Raw genomic sequence first — 27,986 nt, 5'->3', positions numbered from 1 at the left:
ATGATGACGTGCCGGCTGGGCTCGCGTCGGCTGGGCGGCTCCCGAGGCTCGCTGCAGGCTGGCACCGCATGCTCGGCCGCCAGCGAGTTGGACCTCTCCTCGCGCTCCAGACGCGCACATAAAGCTAGGTAACTAACTATATAACCTATTTACTGCAGGCTGGATAAAAGTATATCGAGTAATGTGGCTTTTGAATAAAGCTTCTATAAAGAGTAAGTTCAACTGGTTGAACACGTGATGCTATACGATATGAATAGGTGCACTGCACACATCCGAGAGTAAACTACAACTGTAGGTTTCGAATTAATTCATTACATAGTCAACTCTGCAAAACATTTAAAATGTAGCACACTTTGAATGCCCAAAATTAATTTAAGTTATGTAATTACATTTAACTGTTACTATACCTACAAAGAGGATTTCAAAAATGAAATATTAACGTCTTTTTTTTCTCATTAATTTTTCGTTTAGAGGGCGCATCTCTATTAAAAACGGGAATGAAAAACAGGGTGTTGTGAAGTATTTCATTTTCCAATCGTTCAGGGGTGGTTCAAACGGAGGGCTGCTTCCCCTGAATCATTATTCTAAAAATTATCGACTTGTAAGGTAATAAGGTATCGAATTTTCCGCTTCATAAACCCGAGATCATTAACGTGAGATTTTTAGAGGCGAAAGCAAAATTGGGCTGTCTAGTATTTCATTAAGTACCGAGCGCTTTTTAAAATTACAGTCTTTTTTGTTAAATATTTGGAATTTATAAGCAGTCAGTTCGAATAAAAAATTGCAAGTGGTTTAATATAAAAGTGCCTCTGTTACTCTACGTAACACTTTTGTAGTGAGTCGTGTTACCCTTGATTTTACTTAATTGCCACATATACCAAAAGTCAATAAATATGTATAATAAAAATGCATGGCTAAAGTAATTTTAATCGTGCCACGTGCAGCAAAAAATGTAAACAAGAAAACTGCTTAAGAGAGTATTAAAAGTTATTCTAGGAAAAGTTTCAGCTGTATGTAGTGAGGACGAAGTGTCGACACTTTTTGTGTTCAGCATTTCACGCCCTTAATACTTGATATCCCCCACTGGATGTGACAAACCACGACGAGCGATAAAGGGGATCTATCGCGATCATAACACTTCCAGTCGCTATGTAATGCGGACACATTTTTTTAACGTCCTCTATGATATCAAGAATTATTACGTCGTTGATTTCTTTTGGTACATTTTATTGAGGTTAGTAAACTCAATTTATTGTTCGGAGGAATAGCTTTTGAATAGTGAATGTTTTGTGCTAGTGTTTAGCTAACTATGGGCGCCTAAAGTTGCTAAATTAAGATGTATTATCGTTATGTTAGTTATGGAGTAGTTCGTTATACTAGTAAATCTGTAATATGATTAAACCTACACCAATTACGTTCTGAAGCTTAATCTTAATCCTTATCGAATGATAGGCGTATAATTTAATTAAATACTTAACACATATTTGCACCCTAATTTCGCGAAGGGTTAGGCAGAATACCCTCATTTCCGTTGTAAAAGGGGGGTGAGATGATTGCCCTCAATCGAAGATATAGATTCAAGGTTGCCACTGAAAATTTGACTGAAAACACAGGCAGTTTGTCAATGCGCGATGGTTGGGACCGAAAAGTATTATTTTTAATATTTTTGTTGGGTTAAATTTTCTTTACTTAACGTGGTTAAACGTGCATTACTTCCATTAAGGCGCCGGTGGAGAGGTTCGAGGGTCTGACTCTTGTTTGCCCAGGAGCGCGAGGGCCCTTTTCTTGAGTGCCGCTTTAATCACAAGTGTTGACTCGATGAGCCTCCGTCCTCACGTGTAAAGACTCACGTACATCTACTTTAAAACAAAACTGCCTTATTTAAAGTAAGACAAACATTGTCTCGCCATATAATGTACGGAGTAAGTTCGAGGAAGGCACATACTCTTGGGGTTATATACTTAACATTTAATAGGAACATGTCTATACAAACAACTTAAAACAATTTTAAACATTACCAATACAAATAAGAATTCGTTTGGGGAGCTATAAGTAGGATGTTTAATTAATCATGTAAGTAAACGTACGTTTAGAACCCCCCTACGTTACAAAGAAACGGGAATTGAGGAAATGACGCACTTCAAAAGGGATTTTTGTTTGTTGCCGACGTAAAGATAGAAAAGCCGATAAATACCGCTCCATTTAATCTAAAAGGAGTAGCTAAGCAGCTGGCGACAGCCCTGCCGCTGTAATATGAGCGAGCGCCTGTCGGCGCGGCAATACAACCGATCGCATTTTTGAACGGTTTATATCTCATTTTACGGTACGACAGTTCTAGCACAGCTCTGCCCCCACAGAGGTCGTATTGGGAAAACCAATTTCTACCGGTAGCCGCTCGCGTGCCACTAAGTCGATTGGACTTCAAACGATTCCTTCCTCTAGGCAAAAAGTCGCATCTCTGCATAACTTTAGATTAACACCGGCGAGCCGGTGACTTTTGTATTCTGCTTTATTGATTTTCTTTTCTTTATTGGTTTTTCATTTAGCGTGTATGTGGAGCAGATTTATAGCTTTTGTTGACTTGCAGTATTATTTTTGGTATGATCTCAACGTACATATTTCGAAGTGATGCTGTACACTTTCCGAAAATAAGTTGGTACTGTTTTATATAACTAAAAAAGGCTTAATTTTAACGTTACAACATATGTACTACATTAGACAAATGATCCTTAATAATTAATTACCTAAATTAGCGAAATAAAATAAGCACTTACCTAATATATGTTTATTCTTTCGGTCATAAAACCTCTTTCGTAAAAAGAACTGGCCACTACTGAACAAAAAATGATTAAATGCCATAAAACATCAATTTAAAAATAAATTTATGTTTTCTTTTTTTGTCTTAATGGCCATACCATCGACGTTTTGAAACGTTAAGACCAGTACCGAGCTAGTCAAAAAGGTTGTTAGTAATTTTATATTATGTTATTTTATTTTATTATTTTTTACCAAATGTTACAAAATTGTACATTTTATTATTGTTCCAAAATTAGTAGTAATAATAATATATACATAATTCGTATTTATTTTTAATCCTAATCTTTGATGGCTTAACAAAAACCTTTTTTAATGATTTATAATCTGTGAAGCTGCAAAAAAAAATGTAGATGAGCGGGAAAATACATGTTGTTTGACAGCAGCTCCGTTTAAAACATGGTTTGTCTACTGATTTTATTCAATGACTGAATATTGTGTTTTTTAAGAGGGGGGCTGAAATGAATGTGTTATGTGTCTCAATAATGTAAATTAAGTGAACATTCAATTGTGTGGGTTCTGGATTTTACGGTGAGAGTGAATCGTGATGACTGAATACTTCGGGAGTAGGAACTACATAGATATGTATGTAAACCATGACGAATGTGTGTTGATTTAATGATTAGGTACTGTTTTAGCAAACCAATTAATCAAATTATTTAATTAGAGCATCATATTTTTAACAGATCTCTTTTCGAAAAGGTTAAACTATTATCTGTTTTAAGTTTGGAATTGGTCCCAGGTACCTACGTACTTAAACCCTTGGGGAATAAATATAATTATTTTGGACATTTATTTTAGTATAAAATATTTTTTTTGTCATAGATTAAAATTGTTGGGTGCGAGCGGCGAGGCACCGCTGCTGAGCGGCTGGCGCAGCACGCCGCACACGCCGCACGCGCCAGCCACGCCGGCGCCGCACCACTCGCACAACCATCTTGCGCCTACGCACTGCAATGGTACTGACAGGTATGTACGACAACACATATAGCATTATTTTCTGTGATTTTAATACACAACAGTAGCTCGGATCTCTCGAACAAGTGACTCGGCTCCGATCGGCTCCGATCGGCTGCGTGAGATGCAATTGGGGCCAAACATCAGCAAGACCGAGAAAAAGTACACGATCAGAGCCAGTCGGCTCCTCTTATTATTTCACACCGAGCGCCTTGCACGAGCGCCGAGCATTCTGACAAAAGCAGTGCGCATGCAAAAATAAACCTTACTTCAAATACTAAGTACTCAATTTTCAACGTGTTAAGAATTGGCTCTCCTCTCCGAGCCGGTCTGTCTGAACGGACCCTTAAATTTTTTAAAAAATAGTAAAAATCTCAACTACCTAAAAAGACTACCTAAAAGTTGCGAATAAGTTTGTATGAAGTTATTGCTGAGTCGAGGTGAATGTATCATTGCTTCGTTTAGCGTCAGTTTCTATAATGCTCTTTGTTGTGTCTATGGTTCACTCACCTTTCTGATATCGGTTACACTGTTTATGAGTTGAAAGTATTCATAGATAGGAAATTAAAATAAAACCTTTATTACTTTGCTAAGCAGAAAAGGCTAGGCAGGTGATAATGATGCGTGATGATTATCGTGTACAATCTAAAATCTGTATCTATTTAACTATGATAGGCATAGGAACTACTATAACAATTATCAACTGAAGCAAATGAAAAGTATAATGTTTTTCTATCACTGCACCTAACCACGTCGGTGGCGCTCTAATCTGCACAAGGAAATCGGATGAACTAAGCAAATCCAATTTTGGCTGGAAAACTCACCATGGTAGTAAACTCAACGTTTATTTAATGCAACCGGGTATGAGAGCATTTGCCCTTTTTAATTCGAACTTTCTAATAGTTTTCGTTCGCATGTAGAAGTTGGTGTATGAATGAAAAAGCTCGTATTATTAAACAAATAACTAGTTGATAAGCAGTGGTTGGGTTTGCACGACAACTGGTGAAGTTAGCTAACAACCCTACATTGGTAAATGTTGTTCACAAGTTTACTGAGGCCGCGATATCTAATTAGTGTTTATTGGGCGGGAAACCCTGATTTATCTCTGGTTATAATGTATCTCTTATAAAAACGCTTAGGTAATCAATTGAGTATTCAATAAAACTCTCAATTTTCGATTAACCTTTTTAAGTCATTTTCAAAATAGCGGAAAAGCTACGCGACACTCGATATTTACGTTGATAAAGAAATTGGCGACAAATTGAAATAAGCTTTTAAGAAATCGGATTTAATGAACATCCACTAGCTCTATTCAGGTACCTATACACCTATTGTATATTCTACAGCCATGTATTGCTGCTTGTATAGAGGTACATGTTCTGACAGAGACGTGTCGAGATACGAGCCTCTAGTGGGCAGGTCATAGCATTCAATCTCAGCCTGCTCAAGATAATGAAACTGGTATTATTGACACCGCAATCCTGTGGCGAGGCGCTTTCGGTGGCTGTCTTCTGTATCCGGAGGGTTAATTGGATACCGATCAACAGATATCGGTGCGCCGAGTCCTTAGGTGGTAAACGCGATATTCAATTATTCTCAAGTCGCAATTACATACACATGTATGTGAGTACATAAATCCCAAGCCCGAGCTAACTCAGTCAATCGGAGTTAACTCCAAACAATCAGCTAATGCAAACAGCGATGCTTACATTTATCTTACACGGTCCGTGCCTGATACCTGTGTACATATCTTGTAAGCCTGGATGCTTAGCATAGGGAAGTAGGCGTCTTGTGTAAACGACTCCGACGTTGATAGCTTGCGTATTGAATCTGTAATGCTTACATACGTTTCCAGCCGTGTCGGCGATGCTTCGATTGATCGATAAGCTGTCGAGATTGAACAAAGACTATTGTAATTAGCGTGTAACTTATGCCTTATCTTAACTGCTACACGTACGAAGTAGGATGTCTACAAGATATTGTGAAAGCTAAATATATATTTTTTTAATTTAACGTGAGGATGTATATAGCATAGGAACGAGCAATATGAACGGTAGGTCGGAGTCACTATTCACTATTCTGAATCTCAATATCCTGTCCGTAACATATCAGAACTAACATTTAATAGGCACCTATATTCTATCTTGTCGACAATAGTATCGAATAACAAAGGCGCCACGCAAACCTATCTGTCACTAACTTTGATATCAAATGAAGGCAAACTATCTATTGCCGCCATTCGCACACGCTCAACGGTCCACAGATACACATTAGCATATCACAGACAATACAACTCGCACTAGTTATGTGCCAACGTAATATTGTGTACATATAACTAAAGCTCTTTACGGTATTCACTACTACATACATAATAATCAAAATATAACTTTGATAATGATCTCCTTTAGTTACGTTGTATGTTGATGATGAAGGTAATAAGTAACGTATTTGTGTTTGCTTACTTTGTGTACGCAATATTTGTATGACAGCCTATGATATAAACCCTCAGTGCAAGGGTTAACGTTGAGTGCAACTCTTATTAGATTTGCAGAGAGCGCGCACACACACACATAATGTTATGTAGATGAGTTCAAAGGCGAACAGATTTAACGTTGTGTACGTAGTTAAGGCAAAGTGAACGACATTAAGGGTAAAAGGGTCAAACGATATGGGTAATGAGATGGTTGATAGTGTATTGTTGTCACAGCGGCAGCAGAGGCGGGCTGCGGCGGCGGTCGACGTACGCGAGCGGGCGGCTGCGCGCCGGCCCGCACTGGTCCTTCGTGTTCGACCCCGCGGGCCGCCTGTGCTACTACTGGTCCATGGTCGTCTCCCTCGCCTTCCTATACAACCTTTGGGTCATAGTGTACAGGTTCGCCTTCCAGGAGATTAACGGTGAGTTATTTTTTGCTTCAATTTAGGCATAATCGATCCAAATTGTATCGCTCCCACTCATTTTCATTGTCGGATAAACTTAAAAGCAGGCGCTTAAGTGGATAAAAATCCAATTTTGACTCTAGAGCTTATGCAAAAGACGTCTCCATTTAGATAGCAACCAAGATTAGCGACGACGATCTGGGGCTGCACCGACTTAGCGCACTCCGCGCATAGTTTCCGCCAACTTGCCCCGCGGTGAATTAAATTACTTACCTGAATAGCTTTTCTGAGTTAAATGTTTCGCACCGGAGACAATGTAATATTTGGAAAGGTAACGTTTGGATGTTTCGTCGTCCGAGTTTCCAATTGTTTCATTACCACTTCACAGCTGCTATGAGTTTCAAAGCGTTGTCTTTCAAGTTTCCGTTTCGTTATATTGATCTTTTTGTCTTTAGTTTATAGCGAAAGTTCAGATCAAAACAAAATTATTTATCCATTAGTGGGAGTAAAAGTTTTATAACTTTATATAGACTGATACTGTAGGTAATCATTTATTTGTGGATGGTTTTATTTACTTAGTATGTATAATAATGTGGTTGTTGTGTTTTGTTGCAGGCGAGACGCTAATAGTGTGGTTTTGTTTGGACTACTTTTCGGATTTCCTTTACCTGGCGGACATACTGTTCCACTTCCGTACGGGCTACCTGGAGGACGGCGTGCTGCAGACGGACGCGGCCAAGCTGCGCGCGCACTACATGAACTCCACCACGTTCTACATCGACTGCCTGTGCCTGCTGCCGCTCGACTTCCTCTACCTGTCCATCGGGTTCAACTCCATCCTGCGCTCGTTCCGCCTCGTCAAGATATACCGCTTCTGGGCGTTCATGGACCGCACCGAGCGGCATACGAACTATCCAAACTTGTTTAGATCGACCAGTTTAATTCATTATTTATTAGTGATATTCCATTGGAACGGGTGCTTGTACCATATAATATATAAAAACAATGGGTTCGGTAGTAAAAACTGGGTGTATCATGACACTGAGACTGCGGATGTGGTGAAACAATATTTGCAAAGTTATTATTGGTGCACGTTGGCGCTCACGACGATAGGTGAGTCCTAAGTTTATTTTATTTCACCTTCTGCATTTGTTGATAAGTAGGGATTACCGTATACTTCCCCGTGTAACGATGTTCTGTCACATTAGCTTTAACGTGAGGATTTGGACGGTAATGATCTTGCTCATAACACCAATTACGACTCGCCTTCTAATTTTAGTTTTCTAAAATACGAAGGCATCTTTAACAATATAATGAGTTTTCGTTTTGTTTTGTATATTGTGAACTATAGGCTGCTGCTGATTACAGACAAGTTAATTTAATAGTAAAAAATATATACCCGCCTATTTCGAGATCATTCGTGAAAAACAAAAGAGTGTACAGTATAGAAAAATAAAACGCATACATATTTACTACCTGCTTAGATAAACAGTATGACCAATTTGGAACGTATGTTTTTGATAGTAAAATTAATAGAAAAAGCATGTAACAACACTAAACAATGCACATACATGAATACATGATGTAAACTCGTACCTAATCGTATATAGAATAACCAAATTAACCAATACTTAGGTGCCGTACTCGTGCATAACTCCATTGTGTAATATGTTATAGCGGTAGTTTCATGGAATTTAATTCAATTTGCCGATCAGTTCTGCTCGGACAAAGCTTGTACATCGACAGTTCGCTACAACGCTTTCAATGCGGTTTGTAATTTATAGGTGTTCGTTTCATTATAAAAATGTTTATGTCGAATGGAAGGCCTTCGAACTGACTTTTAAATAAAATGTAACGAACTGGTGTTCATATAATAAATTACGACATAATTTTTATTTACTCAAGTTGTACTTATTCAATTCAAAAATCAGAAGCAACAACAAAAACCCTAGAAACGTTCAAAAATCTAATTGATCCTACTCATGGATAAATTATTAATTTTTAACATGAAACTTTGACTAATTTAAATTAAAGTAGGTAAAAGCGTCAGAAATTAATAAAATTAAAGTCGTCGATGATATGGATGTTTGCTTCATCACTTTACGGAGTAGAAAACAATAAGGAGAATTAGTTTCATAGCTCCAGCAAACATCAGGAATGAGTGACGACCTGTCCGACACTACGCGCGCCTTCAAATATTTAGTGAATAACTCCGTAATAAATAACATAAATATCTTATGAGAAATGTTTTGTAAACGATCAGGGTGCGGTATTGAAAAATGTTTGATTAATGAGCTTTATTTATGCTCCACTTTACAAGTAGCTAGTTTTTTTTATCAGTAGGTAAACCTTTTTGCGAATAAGTGGGCTTTCGCGCCTTATCACAGAATTTAGCGACAAATATTCGGAAATCATTACCTTGATTTATAACATGTTAAACAAACTTTATTTTACCAGAATCTATACTAATAAAAGGATATTTTTGTCTAAGTACTTGAATATATAAAGTAAATACTTTGGCTTACACCATTAAAACATTTATTAAGTAAAATCGCGAACAAAAAAAGAGTACCTATTGACAACGAACATTATGGCTGTTTTTGTTCTAATAGCGTTCATAACCGTAGGCTGGAACGCCTCATTAAACTGGATGGCTACACAGATTACGTGCCACCATTTTATTATAATGGCATAATTTATATTCATCAAAATCCCTCATAAATTCTGTGCATCGGAAAATCAGGTTCGTGGATGTACTATACAAATGACGGGATTCAATCAAATAGCTTGTCAATTTCGTTCGGTTGTTTCGGCGTAATTAGTTGCGAACCAAAATTGAATTTCTACATCCAATATTGTGCCAGTGCCTGGGTCTGTAATTGTGTATTATAATTTTTATCGGAGCCGTTATCTGTTAGATCACGTAATTATTACTTTAATAAATCGTTAATTTAATTGAGGCACGTATTTAGTAGGCGTTACATTTTCATTCCCTCTCAAGACAATTCAAACGCTTGTTTACTATCTTATCGGTATTCATATTACGTGTAGAATGTTCCAATTGCTTTCGAGATTTATAAGTTTTCAATGTCATAGAGTCATCTATCGAGATCTTTAAAAAATGAATCGTAAAAGCTGTAGAAGATAAAAATATTGTGCTTGAGAAGTTCCCTCGAGTCGAGCACTATCGACTTGAAGTGTCTCCGTAGATACTTGGCTCGTCTCGGCGCGACAGGCTCGCCTCGCGGTTGGTCAACTAGTTGGCCGATTTCACTCACAATATTAGTGCAATATTTTCACAAACAAAGCGTCTATGAGCGAATAATCACAAAACGTGTCCGGGACGTACTACCATATTGACACATGAAATTGGTACAATATTAGATGCAATGTTGCCTTTGTAAACATACTTCAGTGTACGCTCCTAGTGATTCTATTATTGCTGATCGAGCTGAATGATAATATTAATGTTTTTCTTATCGATCTTATCGGAAATGTAAAAAGTTATCTACATTCGGCTCCGACCTAATGAATATAAAAGGATGATGGGTAAAATTGGCCGGTATATCCAATAAAAACGATTCGCATATCAAATGATAGCTTATACCCTAAGCTTCATTTTTTATTATGGGCAAAACATTGTAAACCACCGGAGAACGAAGATATGACACTTGATAGCATAGGACAGCCTAAGGACTTGAACCACTTCATTTTGTATGGGAGGGATGTTTAAGTACATTATTATTGTCAATAATTGTCAGAACGAGTCGCAGAAGGTGTCTGTGCCCATATTTTCCAAGTTTATTGAAAAAAAAAAAGATTATTTAGCATTTAGTATTTACAACGTATGGTGTACGTATTCCGCCGTTCTGGTGAGTCTAACCGGCATAACCAATGAAAACCATTTGCATATCAAATGATAGCTCATATCCTAAGCTTCATTTTTTATTATGGGCAAAACATTGTGAACCACCGGAGAACGATGATATGACACTTGGTAGCGTAGGACAGCCTAAGGACTTGAACCACTTCATTTTGTATGGGAGGGATGTTTAAGTGCATTATATTATTGTCAATAATTGTCAGAACGAGTCGCAGAAGGTGTCTGTGCCCATATTTTTCAAGTTTATTGAAAAAAAAAAGATTATATCAAATGATAGCTAAATGATAGCATATCCTAAGCTTCATTTTTTATTATGGGCAAAACATTGTGAACCACCGGAGAACGAAGATATGACACTTGGTAGCGTGGCACAGCGTATGGACTTGAAACACTTCATTTTGTATGGGAGAGATGTTTAAGTGCCATTATTATTGCCAATATCAGTCAGGACGTATCACAGAAGGTGCATGTGTCCATATTAAAAAAAAATACAGGCAGCATTCACAACATAAGGTGTACGTATTCCGCCGTTTCAGTGACATTCCGGCATAACCAATAATATCCATTTGCACATCAAATGATAGCTTATACCCTAAACTTCAATTTTTGTTATGGGTGGAACATTGTTAACCACTGGGGAAGGAATATATCAGTCTTGTAAGCCTACGACTGCCTATGGAATTAAACCACTTTGGCACGTATGGTATATAAAGAAAACCTACCTATCTTCTTATTATAAATAACGTAGCTTTTCCACCACTGAAAGATTTTTCAAATCAGTTCAGTCAAGTCCGTAGCCCATTTCATGCAAATACTTGTCGTGAGTACTTGCATGACATCATCTAATGGCCAGGATAATAATCTTGCTTTGAAATATAATCCTATGGAATTGGAGGTGTGCTGGCATCAAGCTATCATCATCAATGACTGTCGACTGTCCTGGCTAACAAGCCTGATGTGCCATATGATGAGAACTCTGTGAAAGCTGATAAACAACTTAAATAACTTTAGTCTAAGAATACTGATTAAACCCCTCATTTATCTTTGCGGACCTGACCACCCGTGCGGTTTTTTTAATATATTATTATATTCAAAGATAGAGTGATTGAAGAGGTAGGTTTGTATGTGTAATAACATCCGTTAAATAGTGAGTAAATTCTGTTTTCCCGTGCGAAGCTGGGGTGGGTCGCTACTTTTCTAATAACTCGACAACCCAAGGCCGACTATCCTGGTGCCGCAGAACGAGGAAATGCTATCTCCGATAATGGAAATAGTATACGGTGGTAGAAGTAAAAGTTTTTATGTTTTGTTTTGCTATTAAAACAATTATGCGTAGTTAAGACCGATTTTTATTGATAGTCTACCCTAGGCTTATTTAAAAAAGTGATAAGTTGACGAAAATACATCATACAATGAATTTTTCTAGTATGGATTTTATTTTAAACAAAAAAAAAAATCGGTGCAAAAAGTATAACTCTTTTGTGCCCGACTGTACTTATTTCCGGTAGATTCTTGACATGAACCGTTTTATTTCAGTAACTATAGGGTATAAGCAATAATATAATATTCATTAGAACTTTATTGGTTATCAGGCCAGGGTTCATACAAAATTGCCCATCATCCTTTTCAGTTCTTTTTTTTTATAAGAAAATTATGCATTATGAACTTACTTTCCCTAATAAAAATACTGTAAAATAAATCAAAAATCCCGTTATTAATGAGGCGAGTTTACCGAAGATAGATCCAATTAACCGCTTGAGTATATCGCGTTACCAACTTATAATGATTAGCGGGTTTAATAGCATAGTGGGCCGCCCGCCTCACCGCTGGTAGGGAATACAGGCAACTTTCCCGGAGGTTGACACTTTCCGCCCATAAATAGGGAGATAATTGTACGAGAGATACCGCTTATTTATACTGTTTATAAACTATAAATTGCGGCTTTCCGAAGTGGTGTTTTAAATTAGATTTCATTATATTATGTTAATTGTCTGCGAATGGGTTTGTTTACTTTACGTTATAAGGGTAACGTACGATACGTTTTATAAATTGCTTGTCTTTATTCTATTCATGAAGTAAGTAGTTCTATTATTTGTACTTGAAAGTGAGTTGTTAACGTCTTGATTTAACGTTATGCAATGTACTAAACTTTAGCTAAAACTTTACAAAAGCACATCATCCCCTGACGACCAGTTAATTGATTTGATCGCAGTCGTAATTCAAAGTCAACATGTTTACTTTTGCCACGTAATTCATTACATAACCAAAATTGATTAAGTTAGTAAACATGGGTGTATTAACGCCACACCTTGAGCGAGACATAATAAGCCATTACCTCACATACATAAAATGTAAGCAAGTACAATAACTTAACATTATTGGGTGGTCGTTCATACGCGAACTTCTCAACTTAGTTAAGTAGTTACCAGTTCCTTGCAGACGGAACTTTTCTCAGTAAACATTGTATTTCTTCAGTTGTTATATTAAACCGGGCGCGCCTCTGGGGCTTGCTCGCCGTAAAATGATTTATTGTTGTACTACTATTTGAATAGGTACCAACGTATTTTAACAAGTGAAGTTGATACAAATGACAAAACAACCATAAAGGTTTATATCAGTCAATGTTTAATGAACAAAATAATGAAATATAATTGAAATAAACTAAAATAACAGATTTAGATAAGAAAAAAAAAACTTTTATTTGCAGCATCGCAATGGTTATTCTTATTATTTTCTTGTCATGAATTTTTGTTCGGCATATCTTAAAGTATTTACACAATTTAAATTTTCTAAAATAGCACCTTCCGCGGCAGTTTAGCGCGTATTAACAACAACGTTGGAAAATAGCAAGAGGTGTTTCAATGTAGAGCACCATTTCATTTAATGACCACCATTTTGAGTTCCGCGCTCACGAACACTTAAAACATTAAGGACAAGCACCATGCATTTATGACTCAGATCTGGATACGCCATTTACATCACATAAGTATCGTTAGTTTGATGCAATATAGCTATTTATAAATACTTTTCAATAATACACTAACTGCTGCTACTTAAATAAAGAGAGAGTGAACACCAATTTAAACGTAGTGTGATAAGTAAGCATCACCAAAGAAAGTTCTATATATTACATTAAATGATTTGAACAATTTTACATAACATTTTTACTGAGAAATTTTCATGCACCTGCTTTGTATTTAAATATGGGCCTTTTCCATAAAACGATTCATTGTATAACTGTGAACATCATTCAATTTAAATCCTAACTTTATTTACTTTTACATATTTTTCAATTGTGTAAAATTAAAACAATGGGGACCGACATTGTGTTCGAATCCCTTTGTCAAAGGATTTTCAGGGTTATATCAATTTCAATTTCTAAACACGGGTGAACGCGTATGCCTTTGTTGCGGGAGAGTAGGACAACCCTTGCCGATGGCAATTTTTGGGTTACAACAGTCAATAACCCGAAATAATGGTCAAATGTAACGTAGGTAGCGTACGTGAATAAATACGTTGGTGTAAATTCGACATTTCATTATACACCGTGACTTTTTAGTCGTCTTACAACGGCAGCCCACTTCATATATCCAATGACTAGTAAACGTTCATATATAAAAAAAAATATTTATGAGATTTGAATAATTTAAAAATAAAAATTAATTCATTATTATTATGCATGACGTAGATTATAAGAACACCCTGTTGTGAGCGCTGCCCGAATCTTGTATCAATGGAGCGCGGCGCGTTGGGAAGGTATCTACTTTCTACCGTTTGATACGTAAAAATTTTTTTTTCAGTATTTTTCTTTGCACCTATTATCCTTAATTAAGTAAGGCTATAAAATTAATAATCGTGTCTAGTGGTATTTTATGTCGGATAGATTGAGTGGACCACCTTTGTAAGACGACTAAAAAGTCACGGTGTATATAAGTATATGTATAGCTTCGCTTTTATCAGCGTCCTGTATATAATGAGAGTACAATAGATCAAATGAATATAATACGACTCGCCATCATAAATAAAGAACAACGCAATAATTATATACAAAGCCGTACAACGGTCGTCAGGTAATGGGAAAAGTTTTAAATCAACAAATCCTGCATACCGAATGTACCTGTATGCGTAGCTAGAGTGGGCTATAAATTCCGTTTTGGTGTGCGTGTCTGTTGTACTCAACCAAAACACGTCTAAATTTGGAGCCTTATTAATGAAAACAATATGAATGACTTACGCTTTCTCCGCGACAATGAACACAGCGAATTGAAGTGTTTATACATATTACATATATTATTTGTCTTGTGAATTATTATGATAATAGTGGCAAGCATGCCATACTTAGTACTAACGACAGAAAATGTATTTTTATGAGCCCAATAAAAAGGTGTAACAATGTCTCGGAGACCGTTCCCTTTATTGGCGATCGTTTTGCAAGCTTGCCAAGTGTTACGCCTGCAATAAGCTCTAATGGCGTGTATTCTGGGACACATTACATAATTATTACAATTTGTTACCTATATAATTATTATAGTACCTACATTGTATCATGAGCTATGTTTTTTCAATTCATCCACAAAGTCACATCGCACATGTTCTACCATTTTCGTAGCACAGTAGCGTAGCAACGGCTACGGATTTGCTACGAAACTTTTGTGCCTTGTAAACTGACGTTTTTTGTCAGTAACGCTCTGTGCTCTCTGGGGCCGTGCAATTAACTTAAATAATAAAATCCGTAAAAACCGGCCCACGTTGTAACTGTCATGTCTTGAGGGCCATCCGTCTGCTAATAAGGGTCTTTTGTACCTGCTTATACGCATTTCGAACACTCTTTAGCGAATTTATTATGTACAAGTACCTACGAAATATTGTTTAGATGTTGACAAGGAAAGTTTAATCTTCGAGCTTTTGTTATTATCAATAAAATATTTCCATGTATGTTTAGTACCTCACTTTTTCATATAATTGAAAAAAAAAACTATTGTAATGTTGTTTAGGTTACTCAGTAAATATTGAACTTTTTGCGTGGCGGGCAGACATTCCAAGCCGTTGCTCCCAACGGCTGGAAAATTTATAGCGATTTTTAAAATAAAATACGCTTTCTCACATCTCGTCGTCACAGGTGGTGGGATAAAGTACTTACACACGAGGCTTAATCTGACATTGACTCGAACGAGACGCAGGGATAAAGTGGGGCGGTCGTAGCTTGTGAACATTTTTTGCGCTAATATTTGCACGGACCTAATTGAATCAACATGAAACAGTTCTTTATTGGTGTTGTTAACAAACGCGTATAGACAGGTTTATCAGTTTGGAGTTTTTTGTTCGGCGTAGCAATTACAAAGGCGTTGTTGTATGATTCGGTGCCGCCGACGAGCGAAGCGGCGCGGTTGCTCCTGACCGCTTGCCTTTAACCACATCGTTATAAACGTTCACATTCCTGCAATGAATTACATGCTGCTCCTGTTTTGATGTTGTTTTAACTTAACTGGTTTTACTTTTCGCTTATTTACTATCCTTTTCTCGTAATACACACAAATCATGAACAAGTATGTACTCAACGTATTTATTTTTTTAATTTTATTATGACACAATTTAGCCCCTGAAAAGTTGATTCGATGCCATTCCAAGTACTTTAGGAATCATTAAGTTGTTGGATCATGTTATAATGGTGTCAGATTTCCATCGTAACACTCATGTATAGATGTTAGAGTTGGAATAAAGCGATTGAATCTTGAATAAATAATGACGCTCAATTTTTCTTGTTCGTCGTTTGATGAAACTGCAGGAGATCAATTTGCAATGTTAAATCGCTGCGATTTGTCACGGCTCGTATCTCGGGAGACATGTCTGCATATGATGCTTGCTTGCAGTAACGGTGGCGATGTTTCTAAGCTGTTTTACAGTTTCCCACTATTTACGTTTATTTAAAACCAACAACAACGAAACAATACTAATCATGAAGTGCGACTTTGTTTTCAGTTTATAAATTACCAAGATAAGTTTACCTGACAGCAGTTTGTCTATAATACAAAGAATGATTATTTTCTGCTTCGGCAGGTTCATCTGTAAAAGTAAATTAAATAATTAATACACGTAGGCAGCAGGCTTGACCGTTTCCTAAATAGGCACCATATTATGGTGTGAAAATCACCAACCATACATAGACTGTAGTACTTGTTTGTGTGTCCAGGTGACTTGCCTCGGCCGCGCAGCAAAGGCGAGTACGTGTTCGTGATCGCGCAGCTGCTGTTCGGCCTGATGCTGTTCGCCACCGTGCTGGGCCACGTGGCCAACATCGTCACCTCCGTCAGCACCGCCAGGAAAGAGTTCCAAGGTAACATACACCCAATGTATATGACACATCTGTTATAACTACGTACATTAAACAGCATCTTCAACAAAGAAAATAATATAGTATAGTATATATAGAAAACACAAACGTTACGCCCCACACATCTTCAGTTCGTATATACGCTTTCTTCTTTTTTAGCTAGTTTTCCTAAATGAGCTCTCTTTATGTGCACCGTGATGAAAGCGCTGAATGTCAATGACACAATTCCAGCCGAGGTAAAAGCATTCACAGAAATGTTTAATACAATACTGTAGGTACGTTTATCTATCAATATCAGCGTGATTACATTATTTCATATGATAATCTAATCTACTTTCACTTTTGTGGGAAATATTGGAATGTAATTTTCTCTATAAAAACTATCTTATTTATCTACTCATTATTATGTTATTATAGCACCACTTGGAAACGTTTGGCATAGGTTGGCACAGGTCAAGTTTCCTTTTAATGTAGTACTTACCTACTATCCACACAATATTCCCTTACGCTTACGTTTATCTAAGACATACTTAAGCGTTCTTGGTTCTGACGGCGCACAATTTAGGCATGTTATATGAAAAACGTTTGAGGTAAGCCGATTACCATATAAGAAGGATTATGCAAAAATAAAACGTTCCCGTATAAATATGTGTGTTGTAGACAAGCTTCGGGGAGTTCTCATTTTCTGTGATGCATTAGATGGTTAACACGATATATCAAGCGCACGTGTGAAGCTTCAAAGAGCTTGGTCGACATAGTGGGCCTAGAAGGTGGGCCGGCACCGCGGCGCGGCGCAGTGTGGCTGTCACATTAGCGTACTAAGCAGGTAGACGTGCCGGCACGCGCCTCCCGCGCACCGCGCCGCGACGTGCTCCCGGCACCCACGTCTCCTGCTTCTCGACCTTACGTTCAACTTGACTTCTGTGCACCGTCTGCTCACTGCTCAGTGATAAAACTGAGTTTTTTTCCCGAAGTTTCGGATACATTTTAACGAAGTCATAACACTATGAAAGATAAGTAGGTACTTTTTTTATAATTCTCATTATTTAGAAAGCAAACTGACTGGTGTTAAACTCAAATTAGCAACAGATACGTAGGTAATCAATTCGTAGAATGGATAACTCTAGCATTTTAAACACAGAGGACCGGCAAAGTGTCAACAACTTTAATTAGCGCTGCAGCTCGGTTGAAAAGACAATGGCGCCGCGACGGCAGAGAGCAGGCTGAATCCGTGACCTTCCTCGGCGGCGCTGCAGCGAAATAGGTCAGCGGCTTGAATGCTATAAATAGCTCGGCGAAAGTCGGGCGCCGCGCCCCATCCCGCCGGGAGAGCGCGTCGCGCGCGGCCGCCCGACATCGATCCGTGCTGCCACCGCGCGCCCCATCGCGCCCCATCGCACCCCATCGCACCCCATCGCCCGGCGCCCGCCCAAGCCTAACAATTCGACAGTAATTGATCTACTCCGCGACCTCCCGCTGGTCACAGTCACCATGCACCACACATCACCACCTCCATCTTACGCATCACGTGGACTTGTCTATCTGCCTTCAGACTCTGATGTTGTTATTTGAAGCAACATAGGGATTTGAACATATTCTCTCATCTTTTTGTATTTTAATCACAAGAAGACAAAGACATTATCATCATCATCCTCCTGCCCTTATCCCAATTTTTAATTGGGGTTCGACACAACATGTTTTTTCTTAATAATAAGACAAACACAATGCCAACTAACTGATGCCTAAAAATATGATAAAACATTAAAATTAAACATCATAAAACATTAGCTATACATACTTCTAATTTAGGTGGAAAGCCTCGCTCTCCGTGAAGTATTAAGCCAATTTCATTAACCCTAAAACGCTAGGTATAGTATTCACAAGTTAAATAACTTGCGCGCCGGTCGCTTACCCGTCTAATGAAATACTAGCTTCTTCGTGATACGCTCACACGTCCGGTGCAAAATGCCTTCTTGCAATCTTCACACACACAATATCAAGTTTATCAACTCAGTGACAAGACGCGGAAAATGTGTAACCTTGGATTTTGTTTGCTGTGTTTGAATTTCATTGTGATGGTTTTGTGAAATATGGAACGTATACTTACTTTAGTTATTATGAGGTTTTTTATGTATCTTTTAGTTTAACGTATACTTTATAGTTACCCCTGGCTAGAATAGATATACTCAAATGGTGTTCAAACGGGATTATTTGACGCCACTCAAGTAATGAGTAGGTTCGGATATTCCATAGAGTGTTCTCACAGTTCAATAGGGAGTTAGGAAATGTCGAGCAGGCAGGCTCAATGTAAACAATCGGTGCAGTGGCTCCTACAGTAAGTATCTAGTTTATATTCAAATTGTTGGACGCGGCCTGTCCTCAAATTGTGTACGCAGTCAGCGCTCCCAACTAGGTTCGTTTGACTTTTAGACGTTGCATTGTTGCGTTTACTGATAACATTACCGATAACCATTTTCATTTTTGCAAACAAATATTACTTCGGAAAAACTTTTGAAAAACTGCTGTACTGCTTGAGCCATTTAACGAGACATACTTATTTATTTAATTTCATAGCAAATTCAAAATACCTAATAGCTGAGCCCGCAAAACTATCTTGAATGCAGAAGCAATAAAAACAGAATTCTTAATTTTCCCATTTCGATTGAGAAAGATATTTTCGCTAATTTATACAGAGCCTCTGGGACGTTTATTTCCAGCTGATGTATTTTGCTCGACGCGAACACGGAAACCTCGACAGTAAAATAATAATGGTTTACTAAATAAACAAGCTTTATTTCCGTCGTTTCCCAAAAAGTGTGTTCTAACGTAACTAATGTAGCGTGGCTGGTCGTGCACGTGGCTTATTTCCGTCGGGCGATGCGACGCGGCGCGGCGCGGCGGCTGCCGGCCGGCACTCAGCCGCCATCCCGTTCCGTGCAGTGTTTGAGTAAGATTAAATTACTCCAAATGTCGGCACACTAATAACACCGTGTACACCGTTATACGTATGTGTACAAAGCAAAGGGTTCCCTGGTGACTTGTTTTTGTGACCAATTTATTGTTGACGTTACATAGCTACCGATTATGCTATACCGGCTATGCTGTAACCGCGTTTATCTGTTCTAAGTTATAGATAGATTCCAGTGATTAATTAAAATAAAGAACCATTTTCAAAATAAAATGTGAGTTGTATCGTTTTTTTAGAATTTGTGTAATTACGGGAATAAGATTAGAAAACTGGGCTACAGAACCCATATCTTTAGACTTTAGATCCAGTTTAAAATAAACTGTAACTAAGTTCATGGTTTAAGCCTACCTACCATTTAAACCGGTTTGTAAAAATCACACATTAAACATATTGGAAAACATTTTCAATCAGTATTAAATATTGTTCTTATACATTCATATATTTTAAAATAAAGGAAAGAAAATATGGAAGCGTTATTAGTTGAACTCCCACACTCCAAAGAAAATAATACTCAGACATTGAAGTCGGCATAACATCCGTTACACAAAAGAAAAGCCAAATAACGTCTGTTGCAATATTTGTGGAATGACTCGCTATAAATTAGGATATGAGAATGATGCCAAAACTTATACATAAGATACTCTTTGTTTATTTTTGTCGCCAAACGAGTGATAAAATAATCCCGAGATAAAAAATATCTAGGAAACTTTTTGTAGCGCTTTTATGAGCTAGTGGCGACCTACAGGGTACTTTATAGTGCGCACCGTCCAGCGCGCTTTTGTCAACGAATGAAGTTGAGCACTTCGCACCTCGCTCCGATACGCTTTGCTTACGTGAGTGCAGAACCTATATCAAAGTTACGTGTAAAACCTATCATAAAGTTCGTGAACACGTTGAATACTAAAATTTAATATTGTAATAGTTGAAGCGTTCGATTTTCCAATAAGTGGCGATTAGTGCTAACTTATTCCGAACACTTAGAGCCACTTGTTACTGCAGCCAGTGATTAGGTGCAGCTCTTTGTTCCCGCGCACTATACGCCTAGCTTTGCTTCTTTGTAAGGAGTTTTCAGTGTGTTAAATTTTGTTGCGTCAGTTCATGTGTATGGTACAATTTAATTATGTTGCAGGTTATAGCACAACCGCAGCCTTTGTGCATATTGACTAGCAGTGAACGCTTTGAAAACGAATACTTTACATTCGCAGACGGAACACAAAACCGCATGCTCTGTATCAGTGCAAATTAGTTTTCATTTGAACTCGGCGTAGCATATCATATTATTTATTTTGTGGATCCTTATTCTAATATTGTAATAAATGTTGCTAACATTGGGAATGTGCCGTCGGTCTTTATTAACATAACCCAATGCTATACTTTATATGTAGAGAATGTAGCAGAAGAAACTTACGTCACGGATGACAGACCCCTTTTTACTCAGGTTGTATGGGGACTCCTCAGGGATACGGAATGAAATATATCGCTTTACCACACAATCACGTCTCAACGGATCGATTTCCATTAAAATTGTAATGTCATGTACTTTGGGAATGTAAACTGCGGATGAAGGTAACGACCGCGCAGTTATCTAATTATACATACATAACTTGACATGGTGAGTATATGAAGGTGTTTAATGCCCACATTACACGTCGTTATTGTGTGTTTGTTCTGAACTAAGCCTGTTATCTCGGGGCAGACATGGCAGCCGGGTTAAACGGTTTTGGTAAACTTGAGATTGCAATTATTTCTTGCGAACATTAAGTTAGCACTTGACATACTAGGCGCTCCACTTAGTTAACTAACCCTAGTTCCCGGACGGCGACAGGTGAGATTAAGTGTGATCTGCAAAACAGTATAAATTCATTTTGCCGCTGCAAAACTTCGTAATAACTTGATGAATAACATTATCTTTTTGAAATTGAAATTCGTTTGCGAAAGCCTTAAACCTCTTCCAGAGTAATCTCTTTTTAATTCTACAAAAGGCTCTTAGTTGCTTTAAGGCAATCGAATACTTATGGATCCATATGATGTAGGCTTTTATGAGTATTCTTAGTAGGAATTTATTTTTCCAACTAAATGGGTCTCAGTAACCGATTTCAAAACTTCGTTTCAATATTTTTAATCCTAACTTCAATAGTATTAACACCTATAAAATTTCGATTGTGTTCATTGTTACAGCGAAACTGGACGGTGTGAAGACGTATATGCGCATGCGGCGGGTACCAACACACTTGCAGGTGAAGGTGATCAAGTGGTTTGACTACCTGTGGCTGACGCAGAAGTGCTCTGATGAAGAGAAGGCCGTCTCCTGCCTGCCAGATAAGCTCAAAGCTGAAATAGCAATCAATGTACACCTAGATACATTGAAGAGGTAATATATGTTTCTCACATAGTTGTCCCACCATATAGACATGGCAGGAACAGCTAAAGTTCCTATCTCAAGAATGATGACTCAATGAGGATGAGGTTTCCAAATGATTAAGGTATGTAATAAAGCGTATACAATGTAATAAAGCGTACTTGTACAAATAGGAAAAAATATATTACATTAGTATCTGAACACAGGAACTAGCGTACCTGCGGCAGAAAAGAAGGTGATTAGTATTCTTTAGCCGTGTTCGACGCACAAATGTATTAAATAATCACAAAGAAATAAATGTCGAGCCTAGCTCGCCTGAATTCTAGGGATCAGGTGTTTTCGGAGCACAATCTTTAAAATCACAGTCCTAAAAGAAGGTACTTACGCTATACTTTACTCTTTGAAATCTGACAATATTATTAAGGTAATTTTAGAGAATGCTCAGATGGACATTACAAAAGTTGATCCTCCCAGACACTGTGACAAAGGATTGTCGGAACTTAACTTGAGGGATAATGAAGTTGTCACTATCGAGCAAATTACTTAAGGCGTCCAAATGTCTTAGCCTTTAATTTAATTTGCATTTAGTTTGAGTTGGTTAATTGAATTATTTTACTACGTAAATTTCTATCATTGTTATGTGTGTTCTTTCTTGTACAAACTTTGTATTTGCTAATGGCTAGTGGGATAACGGGTAGGTACACATCACCTCACCAACATTAATGCAGCGTAGCAGTTCAAGCTTAATATCCCGTGTTGTATAATTAAAAAGAGAAACATTCGCTTTTTACGTCCATGAATTATGCATAAGTGTTCGTTTATACGATCCGTAAATTTTTGTCGCCAAATGGCTCTTATGTTTTTCAGCTGGAATTTATTTAGCCATACCTGCACATATTAATGACTTTAATGTATCTTTAATTAATTATTTAACTTTGATTGCCAACGAATTTACATTAACAAGCCTTAATAAGATAAAGTAGATTGATACATACATCGTCGTACCTACTTGCATATTTTTAGACCACCATGTTACAATTAACAAGGAAAGTAATAATTTCGAAATTACAGGGTGGAAATATTCCAAAACACCGAAGCGGGGTTTTTGTGTGAGTTGGTCCTACGGCTTCGACCAGTTCTGTTTTCGCCAGGCGACTACATTTGCAGAAAAGGTAAGGTTTGATTTTATTTGGCTTCCTGTACTTAAATATTTACCTATCGAAAGGGAAATACTGAATATATTCCCGGTAAACAGAGCTTAAATAGAATATTTTCCGTAGGTGAAGTCGGAAAGGAAATGTACATAGTGAACCGAGGGAAACTCCAGGTGGTAGGCGACAACGGGAAGACCGTGCTTGCAACACTCAAGGCTGGTTCTTATTTTGGCGAAATTTCCATTCTGAACATGGGCACGGCAGGTAAACAACTTGGTAAATATCGCCAGGGCCCGAGACGCCACGCCATTATTATCTACTCCGTATTGTTGAAAAGTTTTGAAAAGCAAACGTTTCGAGGAGACGCTGCACTCAGGCCGAGGGAGCGGCCGCGACGCTACCAACAGGTTCTGGGACATCACGGTGACGACTGTTACCGCTGTCGGCTGCGTATCTCGCACACTCGGCACTCGGCCACTGCCACGCAATGGCGCAACCGACTAGCGCTAACTAGTCGTGCCAATTCTATTAGGGAATGCTTTCAAATTTACAATTAATTTATAATTACGCATTTTAGATATGATTTCAGTTTTTTTATATGCTCTTAAAATATTCCTTTTCATATTGATACTTCAAAAGAAGAAATATTGTTGTGTGGTAAGCTTAACTACTTTTATTTGTTTCGAATCGGACTTCAATGGCTTCATCTTAGATCCTCTTCAAGGATTTGTAGCGTCTTGTGTCATGTGATTTATTTGCATCTTAGTAACATCTCCTTTGGTTGTATTGAAGGCAGTGTCCCCGATCGCTTTGCATCCTCCCTGATTACCTCATATACTTGGCGTGACCTCTTGGTGCATGATCCCCCAATATTATTAAGTGTCACCTGCGTACGTAACGATCTTATATCATATTCTTCGGTTTCAAAATTATTTTTATTTGTCTGACTTCGATATCCTATGCAATCTGACTTGTAGAACTGCTTAGTTCTTTTACGGATTTCAAATATCTACTGATTTTATATTAATTCCTATTTAGCATTCGTATGTAACAATTTTTGTATTTAAAAGCTTTGTCTTGGTAATGAAGCACAATAAGAACCCTAGAGAGATGGCTTCTTATAATTTTTTTACGGTCATTTCTTATTTTTCAAATTTTGGACGCGATGTGACTCCGGATCCGTTACCTACCCTTCGTGTTGTCTAAATTTAAAGGTAGTTTTCGATCTTTTTACTAAACAAGCTTTGTTTTTAGTTCTTGAACTGTGACTGAACTTCTCTTGTCATGTTTCCCCTGCCACCGGTGTCGGTTGTCCTGGTCAACCTGGTCTTATGACCTGTTCTGTGTATGTTGTGTTGTGTGGAATGAGGGATCAGAACAGCTCATAAGAGGGACCGGACGCCGGTTGGCACGGAGTGTGTGGATGACACGTCGACAGGCAACCGCCGGACAGCATCGGTGCGATCTGTGGGTTATTCGGATCTGTTCGTGCTCAGCAAGAAGGACATGTGGGACGTGCTCAAGGAGTATCCAGCTGCCAGGGTGCGACTCGAAGCGATCGCCGTCAAGAGACTTGAGAAATATAAAAAAGCACCGCTTGAAAAAGGTACGTTTAGTTTAAAACACTGCCTACGAAATTAATAAGTAGGCATAAACAAACAGATCTTCTTATTGTTAATTAAACATTAAACAGTACTTTAGCACCAACCGATTTGTGATTGTGTTTTAGTGGCTATGGGTCGTTGTCAGTCGACGCCCGGACTGGTGGAGACGAGTGGACGCGTGCCCATAGAAGACATGAACCTGCCACCTGCGCCCGCGCTACCGCCCCCACACCCATCACACCCGCCTTCCTATCGGGACCAGCTTTATAGGTACTGCCATATTAATAACTTTAAAATATTTTGATTTGGTATGAAAGCCTCTTCTTCTATTTTAATGTTGCTAGGGCCCTAAGTGTATTCCTTGTGGAACTCCCAAAGGTACCAACAGTATTTGATTGATAATGTTTTAAAACACCACCAAGGTACCATTATACATTTGGGAATTGTTTATGTATGTGTTTTATAAACCACATGCTCTTAGTTCCATCGATTTATGTTGGACACTGTTGAGAAAGTATGTGGTGAACAGTATAAAATGCTACTGAAAGTACAAACGCTAAAGCTAATAGTAGAAATAATGTTTAATTATTTTTTATTCGAAACGTTATCTGTTCTACAATAGAGATTGTTGTTATAGTTCGTCAGTAAGCCCCCTACGAGTAGCCTCCCCGGTGGCGTCGTGTGCGTCGAGCGCGCGCAGCAGCGGCGCGGGCGGCGGCAGCGTGGCCACCGCGCCGCGCGTGCTGCTCGACTCGCACGACGCGCTCGAGTGCGAGATCAAGCGCCTGCGAGAGCGCCTCTACACCGTCGAGACCGAGAACGCTGCCATGTCCGCCAAGCTCAGCCAGCAACAGTGGGAGGTGGACCAGAGGTAAGTCCATAAACTATTACGTATATAAATAAGTGGATGGCTTGATTCTAGCCATGTTTCCGGAAGGCACCTTATTTAGCGCTCGTGTTGTGTCCAGGCTGCAGGAGATAGAGATGCAGATCTGCGGCGGCAGCTCGGTGAGCTCCTTGGAGGAGAACGAGCGCAACCGCGAGAGCATCATTTAACGGCGCGCCTCGCTCGAGCGCGCTGGCCTGCTGCCTGCGCCCATGCGGCCGCTGCATGTCGCCGCAGTCTACTGACCAACTGACCAAACATGAACCCCATCCCAATCCCAACCCCTACCCACCCGCCTCCTCTTGTGACCTTGTGAACTTCGAAAGTACGATGAATTAGTGTTTTTATGAATAAATATTAATATGGAATATTTAAATACGAATTAACTTTATCAAATTTATATATACGTAGTATATACGACTCGCTAATATTTGACGAGTGTCGTGGAGTGAGATTTTGCCGAGACAATATTATCTATAATATCGTTTAGGTGTCGAGTAAGAGTGCGTGGAGTGAGTGCCGGCGCAGTTTGTACCCGTTACGTTGTGTTGCTGCGTCCGCGTCCGCGACGGACAGCGCGTTCTGTTCCTTCTCTAGTGACCGTTGTAAGTTATCTGTGACCACTGTGTTCTATACGAACTCGATCACTGAGTTGCTCTATTGTACGTGTACAATATCGTGGTTCTGTCTGTTTCCGCAATGCTGTCTAGTAATGGCGAATGTTTTCCTTGTAGAGATGGGAAGTTTGTGTACAATGTTATTGTGTATCGTATAATCAGTAACTGATACTGTGTGCCAAATTAAGGCCAAAGTGAATGTGCTATGGATAAGATTTTTGTGTTAACTCATAAATAGAAAATGTAATGGATATTTTCCTATCCATTAAATTTGAGCTTTAATTATTATAAAAATCCCGGAAGACTTGATCATTGACCCATTTTAAGTGTTATGTTTCAATTGACCTGATCTTTAATATATCGTAACAGTCTAGGGAATAGTTCATTCATCACTAAATTTGGTATAACCTATGTATATTCGCGGAATAATATTATTACATTCTGAAGCAGTTTTAAGAACATAAAACGACCATAGTATGTTGTAATTTGTTATATAAAATGGATTTAATACCTACGAATTAAGTGAAGTAGCTTATAACTGGTAATTATATCAGTTTTGGTAATATAAGATCACTACTGCCAAATAAGATATAAGTAGATACAAAGTTTTAATGTAATGATATTGACAATCGACTAACAGTGTTTTGTACTTGTATTCTTTCTATTCCTGTATTGGGTTACGACGTCGTTATGTGACATCGATGTGTCTACATAAATGAATTTTATTGAAGCTTTTATAAATATGTATTTCTGTCATTACTTTGAACACTTGTGATTTAAACAGACCAGTACACAATATAAGGTGGCACCAAGACATGAGAACAAACTAACTTAACTCAGCTCTAAGTAAATTGTAAATACTTATTCTAATATCTATGATACGTGTTTGTAAGCTGTTTTCATTGAGAGCATTTGTTTTGGAAGAGGAAGTTGTCGGATGAGTATTGTGGAAGGTAAGGAGCGCCGCGCGGGACCCGCATGTCGCTCGTCTTGTCGCGTTCAGTTCATGCGTCGATCACTTATTAGTTAGTTCCAATCGTACTGTTTATTTCCTAAGCGCCCGAAGAATATAATAGATAGGCGATAAAATTTTTAAACTGTAAATAAAATATTTATTTATTGTTATTATATTCCATAAATTTTTCTTCTTACATATTTCTCGATTATAAAATGGTAAGAGAGATGCATTATGCAATTGATACTTGTATTTAACGAAAAAACGAAAGTGCTTTTTATCATAATAACTCGTAGGATTATAGTGTGGTGCGACATCAGAGCGGGCGCCAGGGAGCGGCCCGCTCGCGGCACCACACGCAGGTCGAACCGATTCCTTTTGTAATAGTTATTATAAGTGCTAATTCTTTACCTTCACACGAAGCAGACATGTTCTAATGCGGTGACCGTATTATTTGGATGGAACTTGAAACGCGGTTCAGTAGTTTGCAGTAACCAGGCTTGTGCATCTTAAACTGGAAATTCAATTATGTATCGCACATGATTCATTTTATTGTTAATAAAAAGATTATGATAATACGA

At 38.2% G+C, this 27,986-nt stretch overlaps 1 protein-coding gene across 1 annotated transcript; it reads left to right on the top strand.

Annotated features, from left to right (window-relative positions):
- LOC124644063 (cyclic nucleotide-gated cation channel alpha-3-like) lies at nucleotides 1-27,986 on the top strand. Its single transcript, XM_047183266.1, has 13 exons — nucleotides 1-128; nucleotides 3,640-3,783; nucleotides 6,479-6,666; nucleotides 7,264-7,761; nucleotides 16,722-16,865; nucleotides 22,009-22,201; nucleotides 23,261-23,361; nucleotides 23,470-23,619; nucleotides 23,986-23,997; nucleotides 24,782-24,949; nucleotides 25,073-25,217; nucleotides 25,585-25,818; nucleotides 25,916-27,986. Exons 1-13 carry the CDS (start codon nucleotides 1-3, stop codon nucleotides 26,001-26,003), a joined length of 2,193 nt encoding a protein of 730 aa, XP_047039222.1. The 3' UTR covers nucleotides 26,004-27,986.

The sequence above is a fragment of the Helicoverpa zea genome, chromosome 2 (genome assembly GCF_022581195.2).
Source record: "Helicoverpa zea isolate HzStark_Cry1AcR chromosome 2, ilHelZeax1.1, whole genome shotgun sequence".
Classification (NCBI taxonomy): domain Eukaryota; kingdom Metazoa; phylum Arthropoda; class Insecta; order Lepidoptera; family Noctuidae; genus Helicoverpa; species Helicoverpa zea.
Note: the sequence above shows the minus strand (reverse complement) of the source record. Positions and strands in the feature narration are given on the sequence as shown.